Source organism: Pelophylax lessonae (assembly GCF_965119305.1).
Source record: "Pelophylax lessonae genome assembly, chromosome: 3".
Lineage (NCBI taxonomy): Eukaryota > Metazoa > Chordata > Amphibia > Anura > Ranidae > Pelophylax > Pelophylax lessonae.
In genome coordinates, this window is record NC_138770.1 from 324,018,202 (window position 1) to 324,042,728 (window position 24,527).

At 40.3% G+C, this 24,527-nt stretch overlaps 1 protein-coding gene across 1 annotated transcript in view; it reads right to left on the reverse strand.

Annotated features, from left to right (window-relative positions):
- Positions 1 to 24,527, reverse strand: part of CSMD1 (CUB and Sushi multiple domains 1) — a 2,644,830-nt gene that overhangs the window by 630,007 nt on the left and 1,990,296 nt on the right. Inside the window, exon 24 of the mRNA XM_082250071.1 lies at positions 80 to 271. Coding sequence (XP_082106197.1) covers positions 80 to 271 — 192 coding nt within the window. The remainder of the gene's footprint in view (positions 1 to 79; positions 272 to 24,527) is intronic.

The window sequence follows — 24,527 nt, forward strand, 5'->3', positions numbered from 1 at the left end:
GCTTGCAATAAATTGGATTGCATTCAAAAGCCTTAAAAAACAGTTTTATTTTTTTAAAAATAGAAACTTTTCGTGTTACCAGTGCATGTTGGTAAAGGCTTGTTCCACACTCTCCGATCTCCACTGAGACAAGTAAGTATGCTACTTCCATGCATTGTGTAACCTGGGTTACAGCTATACATAATAGTTGTATCAGCAAAGTGACCCTCATCACGAATCTTGTAACCATAGTTTGGTATTCCTGGATCCTCACATTTTATTAAATCAAAACCTGTTAGAAAAAGAGACACATGTACAGTATAACTATATGAAGCAACCAAATGCATTTTTGTAGTTTTATATATTTTAAAAATACGGTACTTTTTATATTCGGAAAAAAAATGTTATGACTTTAGGAAAAAATAGTTTAAAACTGCAGACAATGAATATATTTCAAGAATTTAACCTAAAAATATCACAGCCTTTTCTTTGCACAGACTGAATGGATGGATATTCAAGGAAAACTGGATACATGTTTGTTATATCTGTTTATTATATTTAAAATAACAATACTCTATAAAAGTTTATGGTGAAGAAAATTTTTTCATTGATCAACACATTTCACCCATAAATCAAACTAAAGATGGACTATTCAACCTCAGATGAAAAATTCCTAGACATCACAATATACATCAAGGATAACAAGCTACACATCTCAATATACAGGAAACCCACTGATAGATGCAACTGGATCCCCAGTTCCAACTTCCACCCCCAACACACCAAACAGCCATCATACACAGTCAGGCCATCAGATAGCACTGAATATGCTCAGACCAAAAACACGGAAATAAATATCTCAGAGTACTAGGAGATTCTCTCCACAAGACAGGTTACAAGGACAAAACCATCAATTCAAGCATAAATGCGGCCCTAAAAAAATAAAAACAAATAACCTTGTACCTCTAGTAACCACATATAATCCAGCACTAGAAGAGATGAGAAAGATAATCACAGATTTGCAACCCATCATAACAGAGAATTAAACTTTAACCATTTTAAGACCGGAGGGATTTTCCCCCTTCCTGACCAGGCCCTATTTTGTGATTTACTTTAATGGACAATTGCAACGCTGTACCCAAATTAAATCTACGTCTTTTTTTCTCCACAAATAGAGCTTTCTTTTGGTGGTATTTGATCATCTCTGCGATTTTTATTTTTTGTGCTATAGTATTTTGAGCAACAATTATGAAAAAAAAAAAAAAACAATATTTTTCACATTCTGCTATATGACATTCCCCCAAAAAATTGTTTAAATCAAAATTTTTTTAACATTTTAGGCCAATGTGTTTTCTGCTACAAATTTTTGGTAAAAAAAATTGCAATAAGCGTATTTTGATTGGTTTGTTGCTACTACCTACAGGAAAGATTTACAGTATATAATTTTTATTGTTTTTTTTACTAGTAATGGCGGCAATCTGCAATTTTTTTGTGGGACTGCGACATATCGGACCCCTAACTGACATTTTTTACACTTTTGGGGGGACCAGTGATCTTACTACAGTAATCAGTGCTAAAAATATGCACTGTTACTGTAATAATGCCATTGGCAGGGAAGAGGTTAACCCTGTGGGTGATCAAGGGGTTAAATGTGAGCCTAGGGGAGTGATTCTAACTGTGGGGGGGGGCGTGGCTAATGAAGTGACCATAGAAACATGTGATCCTATATAGCAGGATCACATGGGCTCTATGATCATCCCAGGGAGAAGGACGGTCAGCTGTGTTTACAACAGCCGACCGTCCTTCTCTCTCAGCAGGGAACAATGCAATCGGAGCCGCCTGCCCACTGCATCGGCCTCCCCGCTGAAGAGCGGGAGTGCACCGCCAGTGGGAGTGCACCGCCAGCGGCGCGCGCTCACTCCCTAGCTGCCACCTGGCGACCGACGTATACCTACGTCGGTTTGCCTGGGAGAGCCACACTGAGACAGTATATATGCGGTAAGCGGTCAGCAAGCGGTTAAAAAAAAAACAAATCAGCAGGAAACTTCAGTCTGATTATAACGTCACAAGTAAACCAATGACAGAAGCTTTAAATAAGGAGCTGATGTCACACAGTCAAGATAAGCCTTAGCAGTGTATGCCTTTTTAACCAAATTCCATGGAGAAACGTATTTATCTAATTTTTTTACAATATAGAATGTAACTTTTCAAGTTAAAGTTACATTATATATTGTACAAGTTTTTTCATATACTTTGACATATCCTGATTTTAACCTAACGGCTAAAATCAGAAGCTCAGTCTAAAGTAAAATAAATGTATTTGTTAAAAAACATACATGAACTTTATTATCTGATCACACATCTAAAATGTATTATCAAAATCCTGGCCTCCCAAGATTTAAAAGTGCTTTATAACACCTGAATACCTTGACAGCTTTAATAACAAAACAATAACAATGTATCCTTATATCTTGACAGCTTTCATAACAAAACAAAACCAAATCGTTGCACTGTAAATTTTTCACAATTATAGTTTTAACTTAAATGTTCTCACATTTTATTAAAGCAGCATATATACAAAGATATATATATATATATATATATATATATATATATACTGTATCTATATACATACTCTACAGATATATATGTTAAAGCCATTCCATTGTGTCACAGTACCCTGAAAATTGTACCTCCCAACTCATAACTATCTGAATTCCGATTTATGAAATATATAGCCATGCACAAACTGAGCCCAAGCTCAAATGGAGGCAGCCCTTTCCTCCCTACATTAACAGGGACCACACTTTTCAGAGATACCTTGAAGCAGCAGTGTGAATTCAACATGTATTTGCAAATGTATGCAACAAAAAGATCTCTGATTAAAACAGTTTTTTTTTTTTTTTCGACTAGTTCAAAAGCACACTGGGGACCTTTTCTATCATTTTGTATATTGCCCTGCATGTGTGTACCTTTCCCATTTTATCCTATTTTCAAAATAGTCAGAGCAGTTGTCATGGCTCATATATATTTATTACAGGTATTGTATGTTGTTGTTCTTCGGTCGTTTTAATCGTGTCCGACTCTTCGTGACAATAGAACGCCAGGCTTTTCTGTCTTCCCCTGCCTCCCGGAATTTGCTTAACACAGGTATTGTATTACTTATATACAATTTATTGCACTAGGGCTACCCCAATATATTCCTTAGTTAGCAGCAGCTAAGTGAGCTCTACGATCCCTGTAGGTGGAGTATAACCCATATAGTACTTATAGTATTTTACTAAGTAAACTGTAGTAAAAAAAAAAAAATATATATATATATATATACACACAGTATCTCGCAAAAGTAAGTACACCCCTCACATTTTTGTAAATATTTTATTATACCTTCTCATGTGACCACACTGAAGAAATGACACTTTGCTACAATGTAAAGTAGTGAGTGTACAGCTTGTATAACAGTGTAAATTTGCTGTCCCCTCTAAATAACCCAACACACAGCCCTTAATGTCTAAACCACTGGCAACAAAAGTGAGTATGCCCCTAAGTGAAAATGTCCAATTTGGGCCCAAAGTGTCAATATTTTGTGTGGCCATCATTATTTTCCATCACTGCCTTAACCCTCCTGGGCATGGAGTATACCAGCATTTCACAGGTTGCCACTGGAGTCCTCTTACATGACGACATCACGGAGCTGGTGGATGTTGGAGACCTTGCGCTCCTCCAAATTCCATTTGCGGATGCCCCACAGATGCTCAAAAGGATTTAGGTCTGGAGACAAGCTTGGCCAGTCCATCACCTTTACCCTTAGCTTCTTTAGCAAGGCAGTGGTCATCTTGGAGGTGTGTTTGGGGTCAATATCATGTTGGAATAATGCCCTGTGGCCCAGTCTCCGAAGGAAGGGGATCATGCTTTGCTTCAGTATGTCACAGTACATGCTGGCATTCATGGTTCCCTCAATGAACTGTAGCTCCCCAGTGCCGGGAGTACTCATGCAAGCACCAGACCAGGACCCTCCCACTACCATGGTTGACTGTAGGCAGGACACACTTGTCTTTGTACTCCTCACCTGGTTGCCGCCACACACACGCTTGACATCATCTTCACCAAATAAGTTTATCTTGGTCTCATCAGACCACAGGACATGGTTCCAGTAATCCATGTCCTTAGTCTGCTTGTCTTTAGCAAACTATTTGCATGGCTTTCTTGTGCATCATCTTTAGAAGAGGCTTCCTTCTGGGACAACAGCCGTGCAGACCAATTTGATGCAGTGTGTGGTTTATGGTCTGAGCACTGACAGGCTGACCCCCACCCTTTCAGCCTCTGCAGCAATTCTGGCAGCACTCATATGTCTATTTCCCAAAGACAACCCCTGGATATGACGCTGAGCATGGACACTCATTTGGTGGACCATGGCGAGGCCTGTTCTGAGTTGAACCTGTCCTCCACCATGCTGCAGCTCAGTTTCAGGGTCATGGCAAACTTCTTATAGCCTTGGCCATCTTTATGTAGAGCAACAATTCTTTTTTTTCAGATCTTCAGAGAGTTCTTTGCCATGAGGTGCCATATTGAACTTCCAGTGACCAGTTTGAGGGAGTGAGAGCAATACCATCAAATGTAAGAACTCCTGCTCTCAATTCACCCAATTCACACCTGAGACCTTTTAACACTGACGAGTTACATGACACCAGGGAGGGAATTAAGGGCTAATTGGGCCCAATTTGGACATTTTCACTTAAGGGTGTACTCACTTTTGTTGCCAGTGGTTTAGACATAATGGCTGTGTGTTGAGTTATTTTGAGGGGACAGAAAATTTACCCTGTTATACAAGCTGTAAACTCACTATTTTACATTGCAGCAAAGTGTCATTTCATCAGTGTTGTCACATTAAAAGATATAATAAAATATTTACAAAAATGTTAGTGGTGTACTCACTGTTGTGAGATACTGTGCATGTATATATATATATATATATATATATATATATATGGATTTTTAGTACAGCTTACCTGTAAAATCCATTTCTTGGAGTACATCACGGGACACAGGACAGCCATATTTATTATTATATGAGTTATACGCCACCTATAGGTGAATGGACACTGGCAACAAATCAGACAGGAAGTCCCCCCATATAACCCCTCCTACAGGAAGTATCTCAGTTTTTTTTTAGCAAGCAATAAACATCCCAGACAAGAGGGGAGGGACCTCTATGTCCCATGATGTGCTACAAGAATTGGATTTTGCAGGTGAGCTGTAGGAAAAATCCACATTTCCTTATCTTATATCACAGGACACAGAGCAGCCATATTCATTACTATATGGGATGTCCCAAATCAATGCACTTGAGGGGGGATACCATAAATACCACCATCAGACCCCAAAAGATCTACATAGCTGCCTGCAGAACACTGTGGCCAAATGCAGATTCCTCTGGGGTCCTAACATCCACTTGATAGAATCTATTGAACGTATGCACTGACGACCAAGTCGGGGCCTTGCAAATCTGAGCCATAGAAGCTTGATAGCGAACTGCCCAAAAGGTACCTACTCTTTTAGTAGAGTGTGCCATTACCAGAAAAGGTTGAACCTTCCCTATTAAACCAAACGCCTGGATAATAACCTGGCAAATATATTGTGAAATAGTAGATTTAGATGCTGCCTGCCCTTTCCTGGGCCCTTCTGGCAGCAGGAACAAAAGGTTGAGCTGACCTTTTCAAACAAAGAGCTGCTAATTCTGAAACTCTTCTGGCTGAAGTTACTACAACCAAAAATACCAATTTTCTGGTCAAAAGAACCAGAGGGGTATGCCACATGGGCTCAAAAGGCAGTTTCTGTAAAACTGCCTGCACCAAATTTGGATCCCAATGATACAATGATGGCTTCACTGGTGGAAGCATTTGTAGCACCCCTTGAATGAAGGTTTGAACCAAGGAATGAGAAGTGATCGGTCTCTGAGAAAAAAAAAAAAAAACGATATAGGGTTGAAATTTGACCCTTAATATTGCCCAAGGCTAGATTCATATCTACCCTTACTTGCAAGTAAGCTAGAGTTCTCCTGATAATATATTTGCGGGGATGATATTTCCTGGCCTCACACCTGGAAATGTAAGATTTCCAGACTCTGTAATAAATGCCTCTAGAGACTGGTTTTCTAGCATTTATCAGGGTACAGACTGCAGGGCAAGATATACCCCGCTCCTTCAAGATCAAGGCTTCAATTACCAAGCCATTAAATTTAGAGACTGTAAAGCAGGGTGGAATATTGAACCTTGAAAGAGCAGGTCCAGACCTAGTGGAAGAACCCAAGGCCTTTCCAGTGCCAATTTTAGAATTTGTACATACCAAAACCTTCTGGGGATATGCTGGAGCCACCAGGATTACTAATTTCCCCTCTACCTGGATTCTGCATAGAAGACGAGGCAGCAACTGAACCAGAGGAAAGACATAGATCAAGGAAAACTCCTCCCAAGGAGTTACCAAAGCATCCACTCCAACTCCAAGTGGATCCCTGGTCCTTGACACAAATCTCTTCAACTTGTTGTTGAACCTGGATGCCGACAGACCTACATCTGGAACCCCCCAGCAATGTCAGATCAATGCAAAGATCTCAGGGTGTAATGACCATTTCCTCGAAAACATCTGTTGACGACTCAGGAAGTCTGCCTGCCAGTTTTCTATTCCCGGAATGAGAACCATTGAGAGGCATGGAATACATTTTTCAGCCCAAGATAGGATGAGATCCACCTCCTTCTGGACTGACTGACTCTTGGTGTCTCCCTGATGGTTAAGTGAAGCCGCAGCCATGACATTGCCGGATTGCAACCTGACAGGGTAACCTTGAAGTCTAGGTGTCCAGTACTTTAATGCCTGACAAACTGCTCGGATTTCCAGGATATTGATAGTAATGCTCCTTTCTACCCAAGATCACTTTCCTTGGACAGTGGATTCCTCCAGAACAGCTACCCACATGTTGAGACTGGCGTCTGTAGTCACTACTTTCCAGTCTACTGGAAGAAAGGATTTCCCTTTTTCCAACTTCCTGATTATCAACCACCAACTCAGACTCTGTTGTACTCTTGGTACCAGAGACATCCACCAATCTAGGGACTGAACCTTTCTGGTCCATGATTACAGAATGTTGTTCTGTAAAGTTCTGGCATAGAATTGAGCTTGGGGAACTGCTTTGAATGAGGACACTACCTTTTACCTAACCTCATGCAAAAGACATACAGAAGGATACTCTTCCCTTCTCACAGATCGAACCAGATCCTTAAGGGCTGTGATCTTTCTTGATGACAAGAATACCTTTGTCTGTATTGTGTCCACAAGGAAACCCAGATACTCCAGATGCTGGACCGGCTGTAATGTTGACTTTGCCAAATCCAACCCAGATGTTCTATGAACTGAACTGTCCTGAACACATTCTGGCTTAGAACCGAAGCCGATCCATCTATTAGTAATAGATTGTCTAGATATCCTTCCACTGATATCCCTTGAGACATTAGAGCAGCCAATACTGGAGCTAGGATCTTTGTGAACACTCTTGGAGCTGTGGCCAACCATATAGGCAGAGCCAGAAACTGAACATTATGGTTTTCTACTGCAAAGTGTAAAAACCTTTGATGGGCCTGAATCAAAGGCACATGAAGGTATGCATCCTTGATGTCTATGGATGCTAGAAATTCCTCTCCCTGCAGGGAGGCCATGACTGAGCGAATTTAGGCCATTCGGAAAGTACGAATGTTTAGAAACTGGTTCAGAGCTTTGAGATCCAGAATAGGTCTAACATATCCATTTGGTTTGGGGACTACGAAAAGGTTTGAGTAAAAACCCCTTAGTCTTTCATCTTACAGAACCTCTGTAATCACTTTTTGGGACCTTGAATGGTTCAGAGCCAGAAAGATTTTTTGTTAGAGGATCTGCAGGTATGTTTCACTTTACAAACTGTGGATGCGGGAATACCCGAAATTCTAGTTTTTACCCCTGTGAAATAATGGAAATAACCCAGTTGTCCTGAATTATTTCTACCCAGACCTCCGAAAACCAGTGGTGGCGACCCTTCACAGGGTAGGTTTAGAGCTAGACTTGGTTGATCTCTGGGCCCAGGGTTTCTTCTGCCCTTGCCCCAAAGGCTTGGTTCTTGTCCCAGATGGCTGGGGCTGTTGCAACTGCCTGGGATTAGATGTACTGGGAGTTTGAGTGTTGGAAACCTTAAAAGAAGGACATTTGCTTTTCCTTTTAACAGGTAGCAGTGCACTTACCCTTAAGGCCGGCTAACGCCGACGCCAAATTGTCCTTAGTAACGTAGGTTGAGACAGAAGTACTGGATGTGGCTATTATGCCTGACAACCGTACTAGCTCAGTTTGGCTAGTCGCCTCTGGCCCTTCAGTGGAGATAAACACAGAGGAAGCACTGCTAGGATCTACTAGTCCTGACGGCGGCACCACAGTGCCCCTTCCAGCTGTGCCCCCCACCCCTCTTTTGGGAGGACATTGCTTTTAGGCAAGAAAAACTTGAGGTACTAACTTTAGTGTACTCAAGGCTTGTGACAAACGATACAGCTTATCACACACAGCACTGATTATCCCAAAGTAACAAAACCTGTTCGTGCCTGTAAACATAGACCCACAGTGATTCACGCACCCAGCTGCTGCTGTTCTGGGTCCCCTCCAGCCTCCAGAAGCTTGTGCACTAAAAAACTTCCTGAAAAAGTTGCACTGTTTGCGCTTGTTACTGTGCATGTGAGGCATGCTATGTGCACAATGGCATCCATGTGCACGCCAATCGCATCATGACATGCCCTTCCCGGCTCCACGTGCATGCTTGTGCCTGTAAATAAGGGAAATTCACATGTGCGAGTGGACGATTCTTCACCACAGACACGCCACTGGAGGCACTGCCTGATCTGGAGCCTCCGAGGAGACAAATGCATGGGCGCTCTCGGGCCAAGGTGAAAATCTGCACACCAAACAACATGGGATGAGAGCAGATTAAGCAAACAAGGCGCGCTTCATCACAGCTGATACACCTACTGTTTCAGGTGAACATCATAGGGTGAAAGCAATATGTTTAAACAAACAAGGTGTGCTTTGTCACAACTGATACACCTACTGTCTCTGGCAGAGACCAAACATGGTACTTGGTATCTTTTCTACTTAAAGGGAACAGTGCATAAAACTATTTGTATTTCCACCACAGGATTCTGTCTTGTAACAAGAACCCGATCTTCACCCATTACGGTGAGTTTCTGTCACTCACCGACATTCAAGAACTGGGTTCCCATGTTTTTGAGGGGCCACTCCCCTGGACCTGTAGAGCAGCCTTCCAAAGTGCATTTGGGGTTTGGTTTTACCAAGGGTCCAGATCCCAGAGTCCAGGGGGTGCCAAAAAAGGGAAACCTTACAGGCAAAACCTTGTATGTCCTTCCCTAGGCTCAGGTACCATCCTTTTAGTCTATGACTTTTTTGGATGGATCGGATTGCTAATCCCCTTAGATTTAGAGATCTTTGATTGGGGTTTGTAGCATAATCTTCTTTCTTCTTCTTTGAAAAAAACATGAAAAATGTGAACTTATACGCAGTGTTTACATACTGTACATTTACATGAGTACCTGCTCTCAAAAAACTTACAATCTTACATGCACACACATACTTTGGCAAATTTAAACAAGAGGCAATTATTCTACCAGCATGTCTTTAGAGTTTGGAAAGCAACTGGAGTACCCAAAAGAAAAACCCACAAAAGCACAGTACATGCAAACTTAATGCAGATAGTGTTCCGACTCAAACCGGTGACCCCAGTATTCCAAGGCAAAACTGCTTTGTTTAAATACATTTTTAGTGATATAAAAGTATCACTGCAGGGCAAATTAAATTAAAATGCAGTCAGTTGTTTATTGTATTGTTTTTGTTAAAATATTAATGATAATCCCCAGGGCCCTATATGTTATGATGTGAGCTGGCAGCCTCAGGTAGTGGGTTGCAGGAAGAAAGATGGGAGAAAATAGAAGTAAAATATATCAAATTGGAATTAAATTATATTCACCTAACATCTGAACTAATAATTGAGAATTTATTATTAATCAATAATATATTTTAGTCATTTTTTTTTTAATTATACACTTTAAACTGTTTTAGATTTATTTTTTAATGCAATTTATGCAATTTACATAAAATTATTGTTTTAATACAGGGAGCAGTCTTTACACAAGATTCTCAGAGCACCATGTGTTTTCTAAAGAGAGAGCATTATTTGTTTTATTTCAGTGATGGCTGGGGTTTCTTTGGACTGCAATAAATGATGTATGTGCAGATTCAACTTAAACAGCAGGATGGGTTGAATATGAAATACTTATCTGATTTTGCATTGTTGTGTTTTAAGACTAGTAAAGGCAATAGCGCTACAGGTAATAACTGTTCTCAGAACACATACAGATTTAAAGAATATGAGCACACTAATGTATTTACAGATGCAGAGATGTGAGAAAGAAAGATGTTTTTGCATACAAAAGGTCATTTAACCTCTGACTGATATCCACAGAGACTTGCTGAAGTTTGTAGTAACAGCAAAAAAAAAAAAAAAATACTTGCTCGAGCTTTCTGGAAGCTGTACAACGCAGTCTCTTTTATCTATGTTTCTATCTAGAGGTTGATTGTTGACCTAACGTTAAGGCTGAAACAATGGCCCCATTTTATTGTATTCAATAGTCAGCTAAGTCTGTATATGAAAACATAAAGAGTAACTCCACTTTATGGGAAAAAAATTGAAAATAAAGAAAAAAAAAATAAAGAGTATACAATTGTGACACAAGCCATATTGTATTATAATGTTATTTTAAATTAATTAAAAAAATAACTTCTCCTTTTCAATCTGCAGCTCTGTAGTTTTCTGAAAATGCAATGCAATATGGCTACCTGGAATGTGGATGTGTACATAACACTCCCCAGAAACAGCATTTCCTGCTTGTGTGATTGGCTCACCAATTTCCCCAGAAGTCTACAAGTCAGATTTCAGGCATCCCCTGAAACAAAAGTGTAATTTTTTAAAGAGATACTTCCAGTAGGAAATCATCTCTAAAGAGATGCAGAGCCTGCAATTTTCCTCATCAGAGCATTGCAGGTGAACAGCTGATTGATAATTATGAAATCTCTCATTAGACCCACTTTCCCACTTAGATACATACAAACACACAGGGATTTCTTCAGAATAACAAAATTTAGGAATCTGCAACAAAGTTTATTAAAACCCTTGCAATGTACATAGATCACCCAGAGGGGAATTTTTTATTTTTTTCAACAAAAATGAAGTTACGTTTAAAGGCTTCGTTCACTTTTTTTTTCTAAAATCCAGCTCCCCTGAGTAACCAATATGCCATTAATGTACCTCTGTTGCACATAAATTGTTTTCTTTGATTTTGAAAACAAGGCCTTGTCTATTTTTCTCAGATCGCTTCAGAAACTCCTTGGTTTACTCACTTGCCGACCACCCACGCAGATTTACTGTGGCAGGGCAGCTCGGCTGCGCAAAATCACGTAGATCTATGTGATTATGTGCACGTGGTTAAGACACAGCGGGAGGCAGACCGCAGGAGGAGCCGGCTCGATCACAAACAATCCAAGACAGCTCTCCTGTCAGAGAGGCAGGGAAAGATTGTGTGATTCAGCTAAGCTGAATCACCGATCTCTCTGTGCCTCTGTTAAATCCACCCCCCCACACACAATTAGTAAGCACATCTAGGGAACACATTTAACCCCTTGATCACCCCCAGTGTTAACCCCTTCCCAGCCAGTGTCATCTATACAGTAACAGTGCATATTATTTAGCAATGATTACTGTATTAATGTCACTGGTCCCCAAAAAGTGTCAATTAGTGCCAGATTTGTTCGCCGCAATGTCGCAGTCCCGATGAAAATTGATGATCTCCGCCATTACTTATAAAAAAAATTAAAAGTCCATAAATCGATCCCGTAGTTTGTAAATGCTATAACTTTTGCGCAAACCAATTATACGCTTTTTAGGATTTTTTTTACCAAAAATTTGTAGCAGAATTGGCCTAAACTGATAAAAAAATAATAATTTTTTACATTTTTTATTGGGAATGTTTTATAGCAGAAAGTAGAAAATATTAGTGATTTTTCAAAATTGACGCTTTTTTTTGTTTGGAACGCAAAAGTGGTTAAAGACACAGACAGATCAGCCAATAAGACACTGGAAGGAGTTTACTAGCTGACCTCACAAGCACACCTTCACCCATCAACTAAGTTTTCACAGCACCCCCCAGCATTCCTCCATTTGCCTGGCTTCCCAAGGGTCTCTTCAGACACACTCAGACTGCATGCTAAACAACCTGGGGCCACATGCAGCCCACGGGACACTCCTGATGTAGTGCAAGAGCCTGCCTGACTGGATACAGAGTAATTGGATCGAAGGTGTGTCTTCCTATTATATAGTTTTGGTAAATCTAAAGTAGATTGTGTAGTGTATGGCAACATTTGTACACTTAAAATTACCTAGTTGTGCTTTCAGTGTCATTAACTGTTAATGTAAACAAAACACAAAAGCAAATACACATTTTACCACATGAAAAAACAGGTGACAAATGCAGTAAAAAACTTGCAAAAATGTCCAGTGAGCTACTTTGCCAAGTATAGCACAGCCCATTAAAATCACTGAAAAAACTATTAAAAAAACATGCGCTCCAACTACTCTAGGTTTGAATGGGGCCTGAAAGTGAAATTAGTGCATTTACACAAGAACAATTAGGCTGCAATCACATCTATGTGTTTCCAAAAGCATGGCAAACTGCCCAGAAAATGCGTTCTGTGCCATGTTTCAGAAATGCTGCAAATGGGCATCGTGCTTCTGTTGTCATTACATGTTAGGGGTTCCCAAGTGTGCCAAATGCACCAAAAACTGAGGTAACACACCACGCTCCGCTCCACAAAAAAATAGTTGTGCATAGGGAAGCCCGTTCAAGTGAATGGACTGCCCTATGCGTGCTAAGTGAAAACACTCCAAAAAGAACGCATGGAATGGAAATGTGGAGATGTGAATGAGGCCTGACAGCTGAGTGTCTCCATCCACTCCCTCCTATGTACTTTTATAAAGATAGCCACTATGCAATCTGTACAATTTCTTTTAGATTTACCAGAACTATGGACTACGTTAGTACACCCGAACAATCCATCCAATTTGTATCAAATCAGACAGGCCCTTGTACTATATTGCTGAAGGGAGATCTAAAGGAGATTGGACAATCAGATTGTATAGGAAGTGGGTGGAATGTGGTATTCTAATGAGGGAGGCGTGTTCCAGAGTGGTGAACACACCCTATCATGCCCTCTTCTGTAATGCAATAAGGAAGTGAAGGCTTCTGGGAGATGATCTAACAGGAAGTTAATGCTGATACAAGCTACAGGAAGTGATGAAATCTGAAAATCAGTTCAAAAATACAAATAAACTGACAAGACTTTAAACATCCTGCAGACAAGATAAGTGAGAGAAAAGCACATTGGAATGTCTAGGCCAGAAAATGCTTCTATTTATTATAAAAAGCTAAAATTCTGCCCGAAAAGGTGAACTAATCCTTTAAAGTAGAAAGCTGAGGAACAACTACCTTCCATAACTGAAATCACTATAAGCATTTGGCCAAACTCACTGGTTTTGCTCTGTGCACAATAATATCTTAAGAGTTGAAAATAGTAAGAAAACCCATGATGATACTTAATGTTACACAGTTCTTTTGTAATACAGTTTAACTTTAAACAAAACAAAAAATTGCTTTTAGCTGCAATAAATTTTTAGTATACCAACTTTATTTTGATATTTGTTAATAACACTACAATGCAGCTGTACAATAAATGTAGAATCTATTACATTTGTGTTAAATAGTGTTCAAAAGCAATTCAAAACAGTTTTTTATTTTTTGAATTTAGTTTAAAGTAGCAGTTAAAGGTAGTAATAGTGACAGTAAAGTGAAATATACACAAAATCAACATAGTTTATTTCTTCATTCTTATTGTTTTGCTCTTGAAATAAACGACTCTTTTGGGAATTGCTGAGACTGTAATCTCTATAGCTCTTTTTACTAAGAGGCAGATTTACTAAGGCATTTAAGATCGATCACTAGAAGCCTTTTGGCTCTGTTTAATATTTGATTTTAACTGCAGTGACATTAAAACTGCAACTAACAAGTGCTGTATATGAAGTCCTGTACAGAATGGTCCTCATAGTTATTAATAGTTCATGTAGAAATAAATAGGATCCTGCTTTATTCCGGATTTGTTTTCAGTTTGTTTGGAACATGGATTAAGTGGCTTACCACTGGGGGGTGTCAGCCGGCATGTTCTGACAGATCCTGCATCGCAGTGTGAAGGCAGCTGCAGTGGAAGCTCCTTCAGTCCGTGCTGCTAGCGGGGGGGCTGAGCCACGGTGGGAATAAGGGGGCGGAGCCGAGGCTGGAAGAAGGGGGTGGGGCCTCAGCGGGAAGAAGGTGAGTGCGTGCCCATTGCCCAAGTGTGTACTGTGCTGGATAGGAGGGGGATGGGGCAGCTGCATATAGACAAATTTATCTTTCCCTATTCTTCCTGCAGCTGCTGAATAACTGATTCTCCTCCTCTCCCTCCTGCAGGAAGAATAGGGAAAGATCAATTCACCTATATGCAGCTGCCCCATCCCCCTTCTATACAACTTCTTTTGCTGGCCCCCCAGTGCTCTTAACCCCCCTCCAATTCTCCTAATCCCCCCTTCAGTGCTCTTAACCCAACCCCCCCAGTGCTCTTAGCCCCCCCCCGTGCACTAGACCCCCCTGTTATTTAGCCCCCCCCGATGCTCTTCAGCTCCCTACAGTGCTTTTCATCTCCCTCCCCCTATGCTCCCTGTCCCCCCAGTGCTCTCCACCCTCCTGGTTTTCTCTCCAGTCCCCCCACCCCCCCACCGTGCCCTTCAGCTCCTCCAGTGCTCTCTGCTTCCCCTGTGCTCTCTGGCCCCCTAGTGCTCTTCTATCTTCTATCATGTCTGCAGTCTCTGACCATCTCTTGTATCATGTCCTCAGTCTCTGACCATCTCTTGTATCATGTCCTCAGTCTCTGACCATCTCCTGTATCATGTCTGCAGTCTCTGACCATCTACTGTATCATGTCTGCAGTCTCTGACCATCTACTGTACCATGTCTGCAGTCTCTGACCATCTACTGTATCATGTCTGCAGTCTCTGACCATCTACTGTATCATGTCTGCAGTCTCTGACCATCTCTTGTGTCATGTCTGCAGTCTCTGACCATCTCCTGTATCATGTCTGCAGTCTCTGAGCATCTCCTGTATCATGTCTGCAGTCTCTGAGCATCTCCTGTATCATGTCTGCAGTCTCTGACCATCTAATGTATCATGTCTTCAGTCTCTGACCATCTACTGTATCATGTCTGCAGTCTCTGAGCATCTCCTGTATCATGTCTGCAGTCTCTGACCATCTCCTGTATCATGTCTGCAGTCTCTGACCATCTACTGTATCATGTCTTCAGTCTCTGACCATCTACTGTATCATGTCTGCAGTCTCTGAGCATCTCCTGTATCATGTCTGCAGTCTCTGACCATCTACTGTATTGTGTCTGCAGTCTCTGACCATCTCTTGTATCATGTCTGTAGTTTCTGACCATCTCCTGTATCAAGTGCGTAGTCTCTGACCATCTCCTGTACCATGTCTGCAGTCTCGGACCATCTCCTGTATCATGTCTGCAGTCTCTGAATATCTCCTTTAGCAAGTCTCCAATCTCTTACTCAAACTTAAACACATTGCTAATAATATTAGCTATCTATCTATGCTGAAGGTAGGACTGTGCAGGGGAGGCAGAGAGTGCAAAAGGGGGGACTGTGAATAGAGAGACGGGGCAGACTGCAAGGGGCACTGTGATGGGGGGCTGTGAAATTTTGCAATAAATATTCTTGAAAACATTACAAATTTTTGTGGGTGTTTTTACATTTTAAAGTGGGGGGGGGGGTGCCAGATATAGGATCCGCCCCGGGAGCCAAATGCTTTAGGTACGCCACTACATAGATTCATTGACAATTTTGTCAGCTGGTGTTGATTTTATCTTGAACAGAATGCTTGAAATATCAATCTTTTTTCACATGTAAATATGTTTTCCTATTCTTAAAGAAGTAGAAGAAACAATTTGAATATACTAAAAAAGAGCCTCAGTACTGGGATTTTATTGGAATGCTGAAAACAAAACTCAGTTGCCTAGAGCCTTTCCTTAATATTACCAGGTGGGTAAAACTGCCTAATGTGACTGCATACTCTTCTGACCTGTTTTAGGACATCCTGATAACCAGGATACCTAACCAGGAAGTGGAGCGTCACCAGATTCACTACATGTGCCTGCCAAGTACTGTGTGAACTTTTTCTTTCAATGGGCATTCAGTAGGTTGGTGTCATTGTCACATGTGACCTGGCCTGGCAGAAGTGGGTGTGTGGTCAGTCACCACAGAAAAGCTGCAATCTCTTGTCCAGTGTGACCCCTGTCCCCCAGGCATACTAGCTGCAAAATAGCAAGGTGACTTTTTGCCTGGTCAATTGCATAGGTGAAAATATCTCTCTCAAAAAAAATTAAAAATGAAACCTAAAACACCAAACCCCCACTCTAAATAGATAAAGCCCACCCCTTAAACAATAAACCCCGACTCTATATTTTTGTGTTGTTTTTACACTGAAGGGAGGGGACATAAGCTAAAGAACAACTGTTGCAGACACACAATAAAAGGTAGTTCTAGAAAGGACTGTTGGGTCTATGCACTGAATGGTCTATGGGAGGGCTACACAGCAATAATAATCTGGGGGGGGAGCAAGCAGTTAAATCTTGTGGGTCTGTTCCAATTTTAAGGCAGGGCAAGTAGAGCTTAAATTATCCTGCTTGTAAGGCTACTGGGCACTGCTAGAAATGTATGCTATTTTGTACATACAGTTACTAAATGTTAATAATGTTTGTGATTTGATGCAAGTAATTAAGGCCTTCCATATTGACTTGCATTAGCTTGTATGCACTGGTAATTCTGGAGAAAGAGAAAATGTTGTAAGGTTATCTTCTTAATTGACCCTAAGACATGCAGATCCTTCCTTTGTAAAGAAAAAAAAAGTAAAGTTAAATATGTGGACAATAAATATTTTTGGGGCATACAAAAGTGATTGTAATAGTAACTCAAAATCAGCACAGATGCATGCTTTTTAAACTATAGAGATTGATTCAGCTTCCGTGAATATTTGGTGAATATTACACCCACAGAAGTATGCATATAACTCTTATTCTGCAGCCAGGTCTATAGATGGCTTCCTTTCAAAGATAACTTCCTCTGCTCTTCCTAAAAACACTGCAATGTTAAAATTTGCAAAAAAAGTTAAGAAATTATGGGCTCTGAATTTCTGTAACAATATCGAGAAAGGGAACTTTGTCATGAGACCCAGACCTGTGCCAGGTAGGATAAGTGGGAATAGGATAAGTGGGACAACCTGGCCTCAGGCAGCTCTTCTCTTTTAAATGATATACCCTTTAAAGACCTGGGACAAAACAGCAGTGCCATTCTCAAAGCTGTGGACTTTGTTTGTGCTACAGCTGCTTGCACTCTTGTACTTAGGCTGTGTGCTGCTTCAACATAAGGTGTAGCCCAGGGGTAGGCATCCTTTAGGAGATGGAGATCTACTTGAACAACACTGATGAAGTCAAACATCACTGGGCATAGTGTCCTAATGTTTGGGACAGTTCACACCAGAACGCAGTGTGAGAAAGGCATGTTCCATGTGTGTTTACTGCACCATTTCAAAATGCACTGCCTTTTGTGATCTACTGTGGGGGGTAATACATTGTTAACCCCAAACATAGACTGAAAATACAGTGTGTTTGTGGACACAAGATCGCATAGTACTGCAGTATCATGCAATATGGCACAGTGAATTTAATAGGAATGTGTTATGCTTAGAATGCAGGGATCAGGAGTGTATTGCACTCAGAATGCAGGGATCAGAGGTGCATTAAGCTCAGAATGAAGGGTTCAGGAGTGCATTGCACTCATAATGCAGGTTTCAGGAGTGTGTTCCGCTCAGAATGCAAGGATCAGGAGTGCATTGTTCTCAGACTGCAGGGATCAGGAGTGCATTGCACTCAGAATGCAGGGTGTAGGAGTGGGTTGAGCTCAGAATGCAGGGTTAAGGAGTGTGTTTGGCTCAGAATGCAGGAATATGTTAGGCTCAGAATGCAGGGTAAAGGTGTGCATTACACTCAGAATGCAGGGTTTAAGGGGTGGGTGAGGGGTGATGTGACAGGTGAAAGAAGACACTGTTATTAGGTGACCCTGCCCATAACAGTGTCTTCTACCCTTTTCACATCCCCCCCAACACACACAGTGGTGTCCTCTGCCCTCCCCCACTTTCCCTATAGCAGTAACCTCTGGCCCCCATTCCCTCTCATAGCAGTGTCCCACCTGTGTACACAACGGAGGCCGGGAGGCAGCATAGTTCTGAACAGAGGGTGGGAGCAGGAGCTGGCAGAGTTAATTTTCATATTAGCAAACTGTTAATTGGTTGCTTAGGACTGCCCTGTGTTCTAGCAACCAGTCACCTGCCCTCCATCCTGAGCTATGCTGCCTCCCGGTCTCCACTGTTCACTGATGACAGCGGTGGAGGAGGCTGGGAGCAGGAGAGAAAGAGAGAGAGAGAGAAAGACCGGGCCACTCTGAAGGTGTGGCAGAGGAGGCTAGAGGCTGGGTGGAAAGAGAAGGACTGACACCTAGAAGGTGGGGGCCGATGGCGCAGGAACCTGTTCGTGGTTTACCTGTCACCTGCCCTGTGGTCGACAGGTAGACTGCGATCAACGGGTTCTAGCCTTCCCCCACTCACTCCATGCAGAACAAGTAAAGGTTTTGCCTTTACATACAGTTTTATCAACTCATTGGAAGTCTGTAATGTGCCATATTATTTTGATAGGGAAAATGAATATCAGTATAGTTATGCTTTAAAAATGTTTGCCAATAAAATTTCTGTCATTAAAGTTTTATATTCTAAAACTGAAAATGATATGTGCAATTCAGATTCATAACAAATATGACAGCCATACCTTTGTATCCACCCCTATTCCTTTTATCCATATTTATGACCTTAAAGCTCTGCATTTGGAAGCAAAGAAAATGGTGTGATGTAAAAGATTAAGGATGTGTTTGCCCTTGAATACCCTCATTAACAGGCAAGAACAATTCCTAGATAATAAAAAGGCAAGATGCAATATGTATTTAATGTCACTTGTAAGGTTAATCAAAGATTGCCATCAGTACATCCCAGCGGTGTTACACTACAGACCCAAACAACAACTTTCTCTACAAATTCTGCCTGCTGTTTGGAGGACAGTGGAAACAGGACAAGCTGTGAAGCTCCTAGGGCTACATCTTCCTCATTCATGAGAACAGCAGGAATCTCTGCAAGTCAGGTTTTAATTGAGAAGAATATGTCTCAATGATACACTGATGGTTTTCTAAAACCTCTTTTTGTCCTGCCAATGTGTATAAAAAGTTAATCCTACTTTTTTAACCATCTCTGACTGTAGAAATGTGTAAAGGACAGAAATTATACAGTACATCCAGAAAAAAATATTACAAAAAGTGAAAGCTCATTGTTTTCAGCAATGATGCAGCAATACTTACTTTAGCTACTGTTTCAGAGTAAGTTTGAATAATGTGAAATTGGATTATACATTTTAAATTAACATCATCCAAAAACTATATATTATTAGGAAAAACCAACAATGATATATAATCAGAAAACACAAAACATGAAAAAGATAAGTCCAAGAAATTCTTTCCTGCCAGTAATGGGGTTTTATTGCCTTACCACAGAACTACAAATATGGTAATGGTTTCCTTTGTGAAATCATCTGTTGGTGTGCATTCTATTATATACAGGTGTATCTCATAAAATTTGAATATCATCAAAAAGTTAAATTGCTTTTAATTATTCAATTAAAAAGTGAAACTCATATATTTTATATAGATACGTTACACACAGAGTGATATATTTCAAGAATTCCTTTCTTTTACTTTTGATGATTATGAATTAGAATTAGACCAAAAAAAAAGTTTTTAATACAGAAATGTTGACTTACTGAAAAGTATCTCTATGTACAGTATAGTACGTACTCAATACTTGATCGGGGCTCCTTGTGCATAAATTACTGCATCAATTCGGTGTGACATGGAGGCAAACAGCCTGTGGCACTGCTGAGGATTTATGTAAGTGCAGGTTTCTTTGATAGTGGCTTTTAGCTCATCTGAATTGTTGGGTCTGGTGTCTCTCACCTTCCTCTTGACAATGCCCCACAGATTATCTATGGGGTTTAGGTCAGGCAAGTTTGCTGGCAAATCAAGCACAATGATAACATGATCATTAAACCAGGTATTGGTACTTTTGGCATGTGGGTAGGTGCCAAGTCCTGCTGGAAAATTAAATCAGCATCTCCATAAAACTGGTCAGCAGAGGAACTGAAGGCCACCATCAAAGAAACCTGGGCTTCCATACCACCTCAGCAGTGCCACAGGCTGATCACCTCCATGCCACACCGCATTGATGCAATAATTCATGCAAAAGGAGCCCTGACCATTTATTGAGCGCATACTATACTGTGCATGGACATTTTTTACAGTAAGCCAACATTTATGCATTAAAAATCCTTTTTTTCTTTTTTTTTTTTTTTTTTAAATCGGTCTTATGTAATATTCCCATTTTCTGAGATACTGAATTTTGGGTTTTCATTAGCTGTAAGCCATAATCATCAATATTAAAAGACGGAAATGCTTGAAATATATTACTCTGAGTGTAACGCATCTATTTAAATATATGAGTTTCACTTTTTGAATTTAATTACTGAAACTAATAACCTTTTTGATGATATTCTAATTTTATGAAATGCACCTACATTATTGTGATAAGGCCGACATTTATTACTATAGCTACATGGTATTTATAGTGTATCAAATTATTAAAGAGATCTATTACTACAGTTTGCATTTTGATAAAAATATTACATCACTATCTTAGTAAAGAGGTACTAAAATAAATACACATTATGCTTTACCCCAGCTCCCGTTCTAGATAGTCTAGATCAGCCTTTTTTAATCAGGGTGCCCAGGCACCCTGGGGTACCTTGAGGCTTCTTTAGAGATGCTTTGGCAAAATGCCTAAAAATTTATCAAAAATTGTAGACAAGCCAGAACGTGGCTGAGTGCCGGTTTACACTTCCGCGTGTGCGGCGATCGCATGTAATATCGGAGCGCACTGCTCCTTCATTACATGCGATCGGATGTGCAGTGCGAATTCAGCCATACACTTTGTATGGCTAAATTCGCACTGCACCCGCACAAATTTTTTCCACTTTAATAACACATCCACAACATATCAGCACCTGTGGAACTATTTACATTCCAAAGACTGTTAAGGGCCATATTACAAGGATACTGAGATAAAAAAGTACCTCCAGATTAAAATACTGCTCAAGTACATGCAAGAATTATTGTTTAAGAGATATTTTCCTGCTTCGTAATTACATGTAATTTATTAGTCGTGGAATGGCCACATGCCCAACTATGTTTACAACATGCAGGGGCTAAATACTGTATCTCTGCTACAAGTTACACATACCATAGCCATAGAGACTAAAAGCCATCTTATACTGTGAAATGTAAACATTGCCAGGCTTCTGCAAATCCAGCAAAAGCTAATTTGGCTTTTCACAACCAGGTCACATAAAATCTTAAAAAAATATCATACTCAAAATCTTCTTTTATTAACAAAAGGCCTTAATATGGGAACACAGGAATCTTTAACATTTTACCACAGAATTTAGTACTTTTCCAGAGTAGTCCTAGTTTTGTGTGCACTGCATGCCTACTGCCTACTTTAGTTTAGCAAATACAAAAACATAAAATTAAGGGATGATACAGTGGCAGGGAGGTGGGGGCTTGAACTTAGCTTGCTTATTGAACTTACAATCTGAAAAGGGAGGAAGTGGTACAAATGCTAATAGCTATAAGGGGTGGACTGATGGAGATGGTTGATACCGTTTTTAGGTGATGGTGGGGTAAGCATCCCTGAATATGAGTTTCCAGGGATCCCCTAAAGGCAGACAGGGAGGCAGATGTGCAGATACCTGGACAGATTGAAGTAGATTGTTTTGGGGGATGGGAGAAGTTCTGGAGAAGTCCTGGAGCTAAGCATCGGAGGAAATGTTGAGAAAGCTAGAGAGCAGGAGGTCTTGGGAGGAGTAGAGTGGACGATTTGGGTATTGAGATGAGGTTGGTGATGTAGCTGAGACAGAGTTGTGGATGGCTTTGCATTTCATAGTTAGTATTTTGAATTTATTTAGGTTGGGCTAGTGGAAGCCAGAGGAGGGATTGGCAGACATGGGTGGCAGACACAGATTGGCTAGTAAGGTGGATGTTTTGTGGTGTTAAATGTTATGGAGTTTAAGGCAACAAGATTTGGCCAGCAATTGAATATGGGACTTGAAGGAGAGGTCAGAGTCTAGGATTACGTCTAGCACTCTGGCATGCTTGGGGGGACTGGAATGTGTACTATTGATCTCAACAGCAAAGGCAAAGGGGAAGGATTGGGGTGGATACTACAAGTGCAGCTTAGATAAACTGAGTAAGAGGCGATTGTGTGACATCCATACTGAACATTTCTTTGTGAATTTGTAATACTTGAGGAGATTGGGGGGATGACCTGAGGAGTAGAGAGATAGGTTTGGGTGTGGTCAGCAAAGAGGTGGCATTGAAAGCCATAGGAGATTATCACCTGGCCCAGGGAAGAGGTGCAGAGAGAGAATAGAAGGGGCCCAAGAACAGAGTCATGGGGTACTCCAATGGAAAGAAAGAGAAGTGTGTGACATTTTAGGAGCACAATAATTGCCTTAGTACTAGTAAAGACAAGGCTAGATTGCACTTGCAAAGAATTACTGGTCTTTTAAGTTTACTAGTGTTGAGCCATGAGTTTTACCAAAAATTAAGCTGTTCATATTTCATTGAACAAGACTAAATGGGCAAACTTGGCCAGTTTGCCCCCCTGCTTGAACTTCCAGCTGCTGCCAAGTCATTTATTTAGTGTTGATATTACTTCTTGACTTCCATTTGATGTATTTGACCAAATATCAACATACAGTAAGTATAAATCTACTTTTTTCTTCACAAGTAACTTTTACACATATTTTTACATGGTCTGTGGGCCAGAAAAGTTCCCACAACCTTGCAGTGGCTGCATTTAGGAATGCAACAAAAAGAAAAAATATGACTTGGCAGAGCCTATAAGGTGCAAAGTTATGTGCAGATTGCAATAGTTAAGCTAATTTAAGAAAAACAATATATCAGTATTGTGCATACATCTGCTAATACAGACCCTAATCAGATGAACATGTTTTAATGAGAAATACACATAGGACAGTGATCGCCATGTATTTTGCAAGTGATTTTTATTATTTCATTCATGTACTGTATTGTTTACTGAGATCCAGTTAGAACCTCTATCAAGTATGTATTGGTGGTAGTGTCCCTGTTTGGGAGCTTTCAGCATACTTCTTTTAGAGAAACTGAAGGGAACATAGAGTAGGGGAAGTTAGGAGTCAAAATTTTTATTGTGACCTTTTGAGATGATTTCACTTCAGCTTTTGTCCCACTTACCAATAAGGACAATGACCCACTGGTTGTCATTAGTATATTTCCCAACTTTTTGAGGCATTTCCAGCAGCTTGTTCTTCTGCAACTTTATTTTTTCTTCTATACAGGCTAAAACATTCTCTTAAATGTTAATTTTTAAAAGCAGAACCTGATAAATAAGGCTGTAGTTGGCATTTTCTAGATGTGCCATGCATTAGCTATATCTAATAAATAATATTATTATGTTTTGAAAATGTTTGATAGAATTAAAAGAGAACTCAGTAGGTGAAATTATATTCAATATTTGTGCACTTAGTTTGATATTTTTTCCGGTTCTCCCATTCTACAATATTAGTTGAAGCTCAGTTGCAATCTTTTTGCATGCAAGTAAATAGGTTATATATAGCAACAAACGAACAAACTGAATAATACAGCTGACCATTCCAATATTTTTTTGAAAAAGTTGGGCACTTTTATTTATAAGAAAACTTACAGTGAGAGCGCCTATGGAGGGTGCTATTGCTGACCTTTCCAAAAAAAAAATGCTAGCTGCCAGACTGTTATTTAGTTCCAAAGGCTTCAGTATTTTCCGAGTCACTTACCTATGGCAAATATACAAATCAGGAGTTCCTTCTACTGGACTTTCTTATTTTAAATCAGTGATTTTAAAAGTTATATAGCCAGAGATAGCCAGATAATTAGTTTATACATAAGTCTGTATGGTAAACAATTTTTGCGAAAGGCATCAAGATACTCCATGTCATGCCATCATTTTTGATCCCCTGATTTGAATAAATAGTCTACATGCCTGGACTTTTTTTGTGTGGTTTATTTTAGAATAGTTTATTTTGAATATTATAAAGATT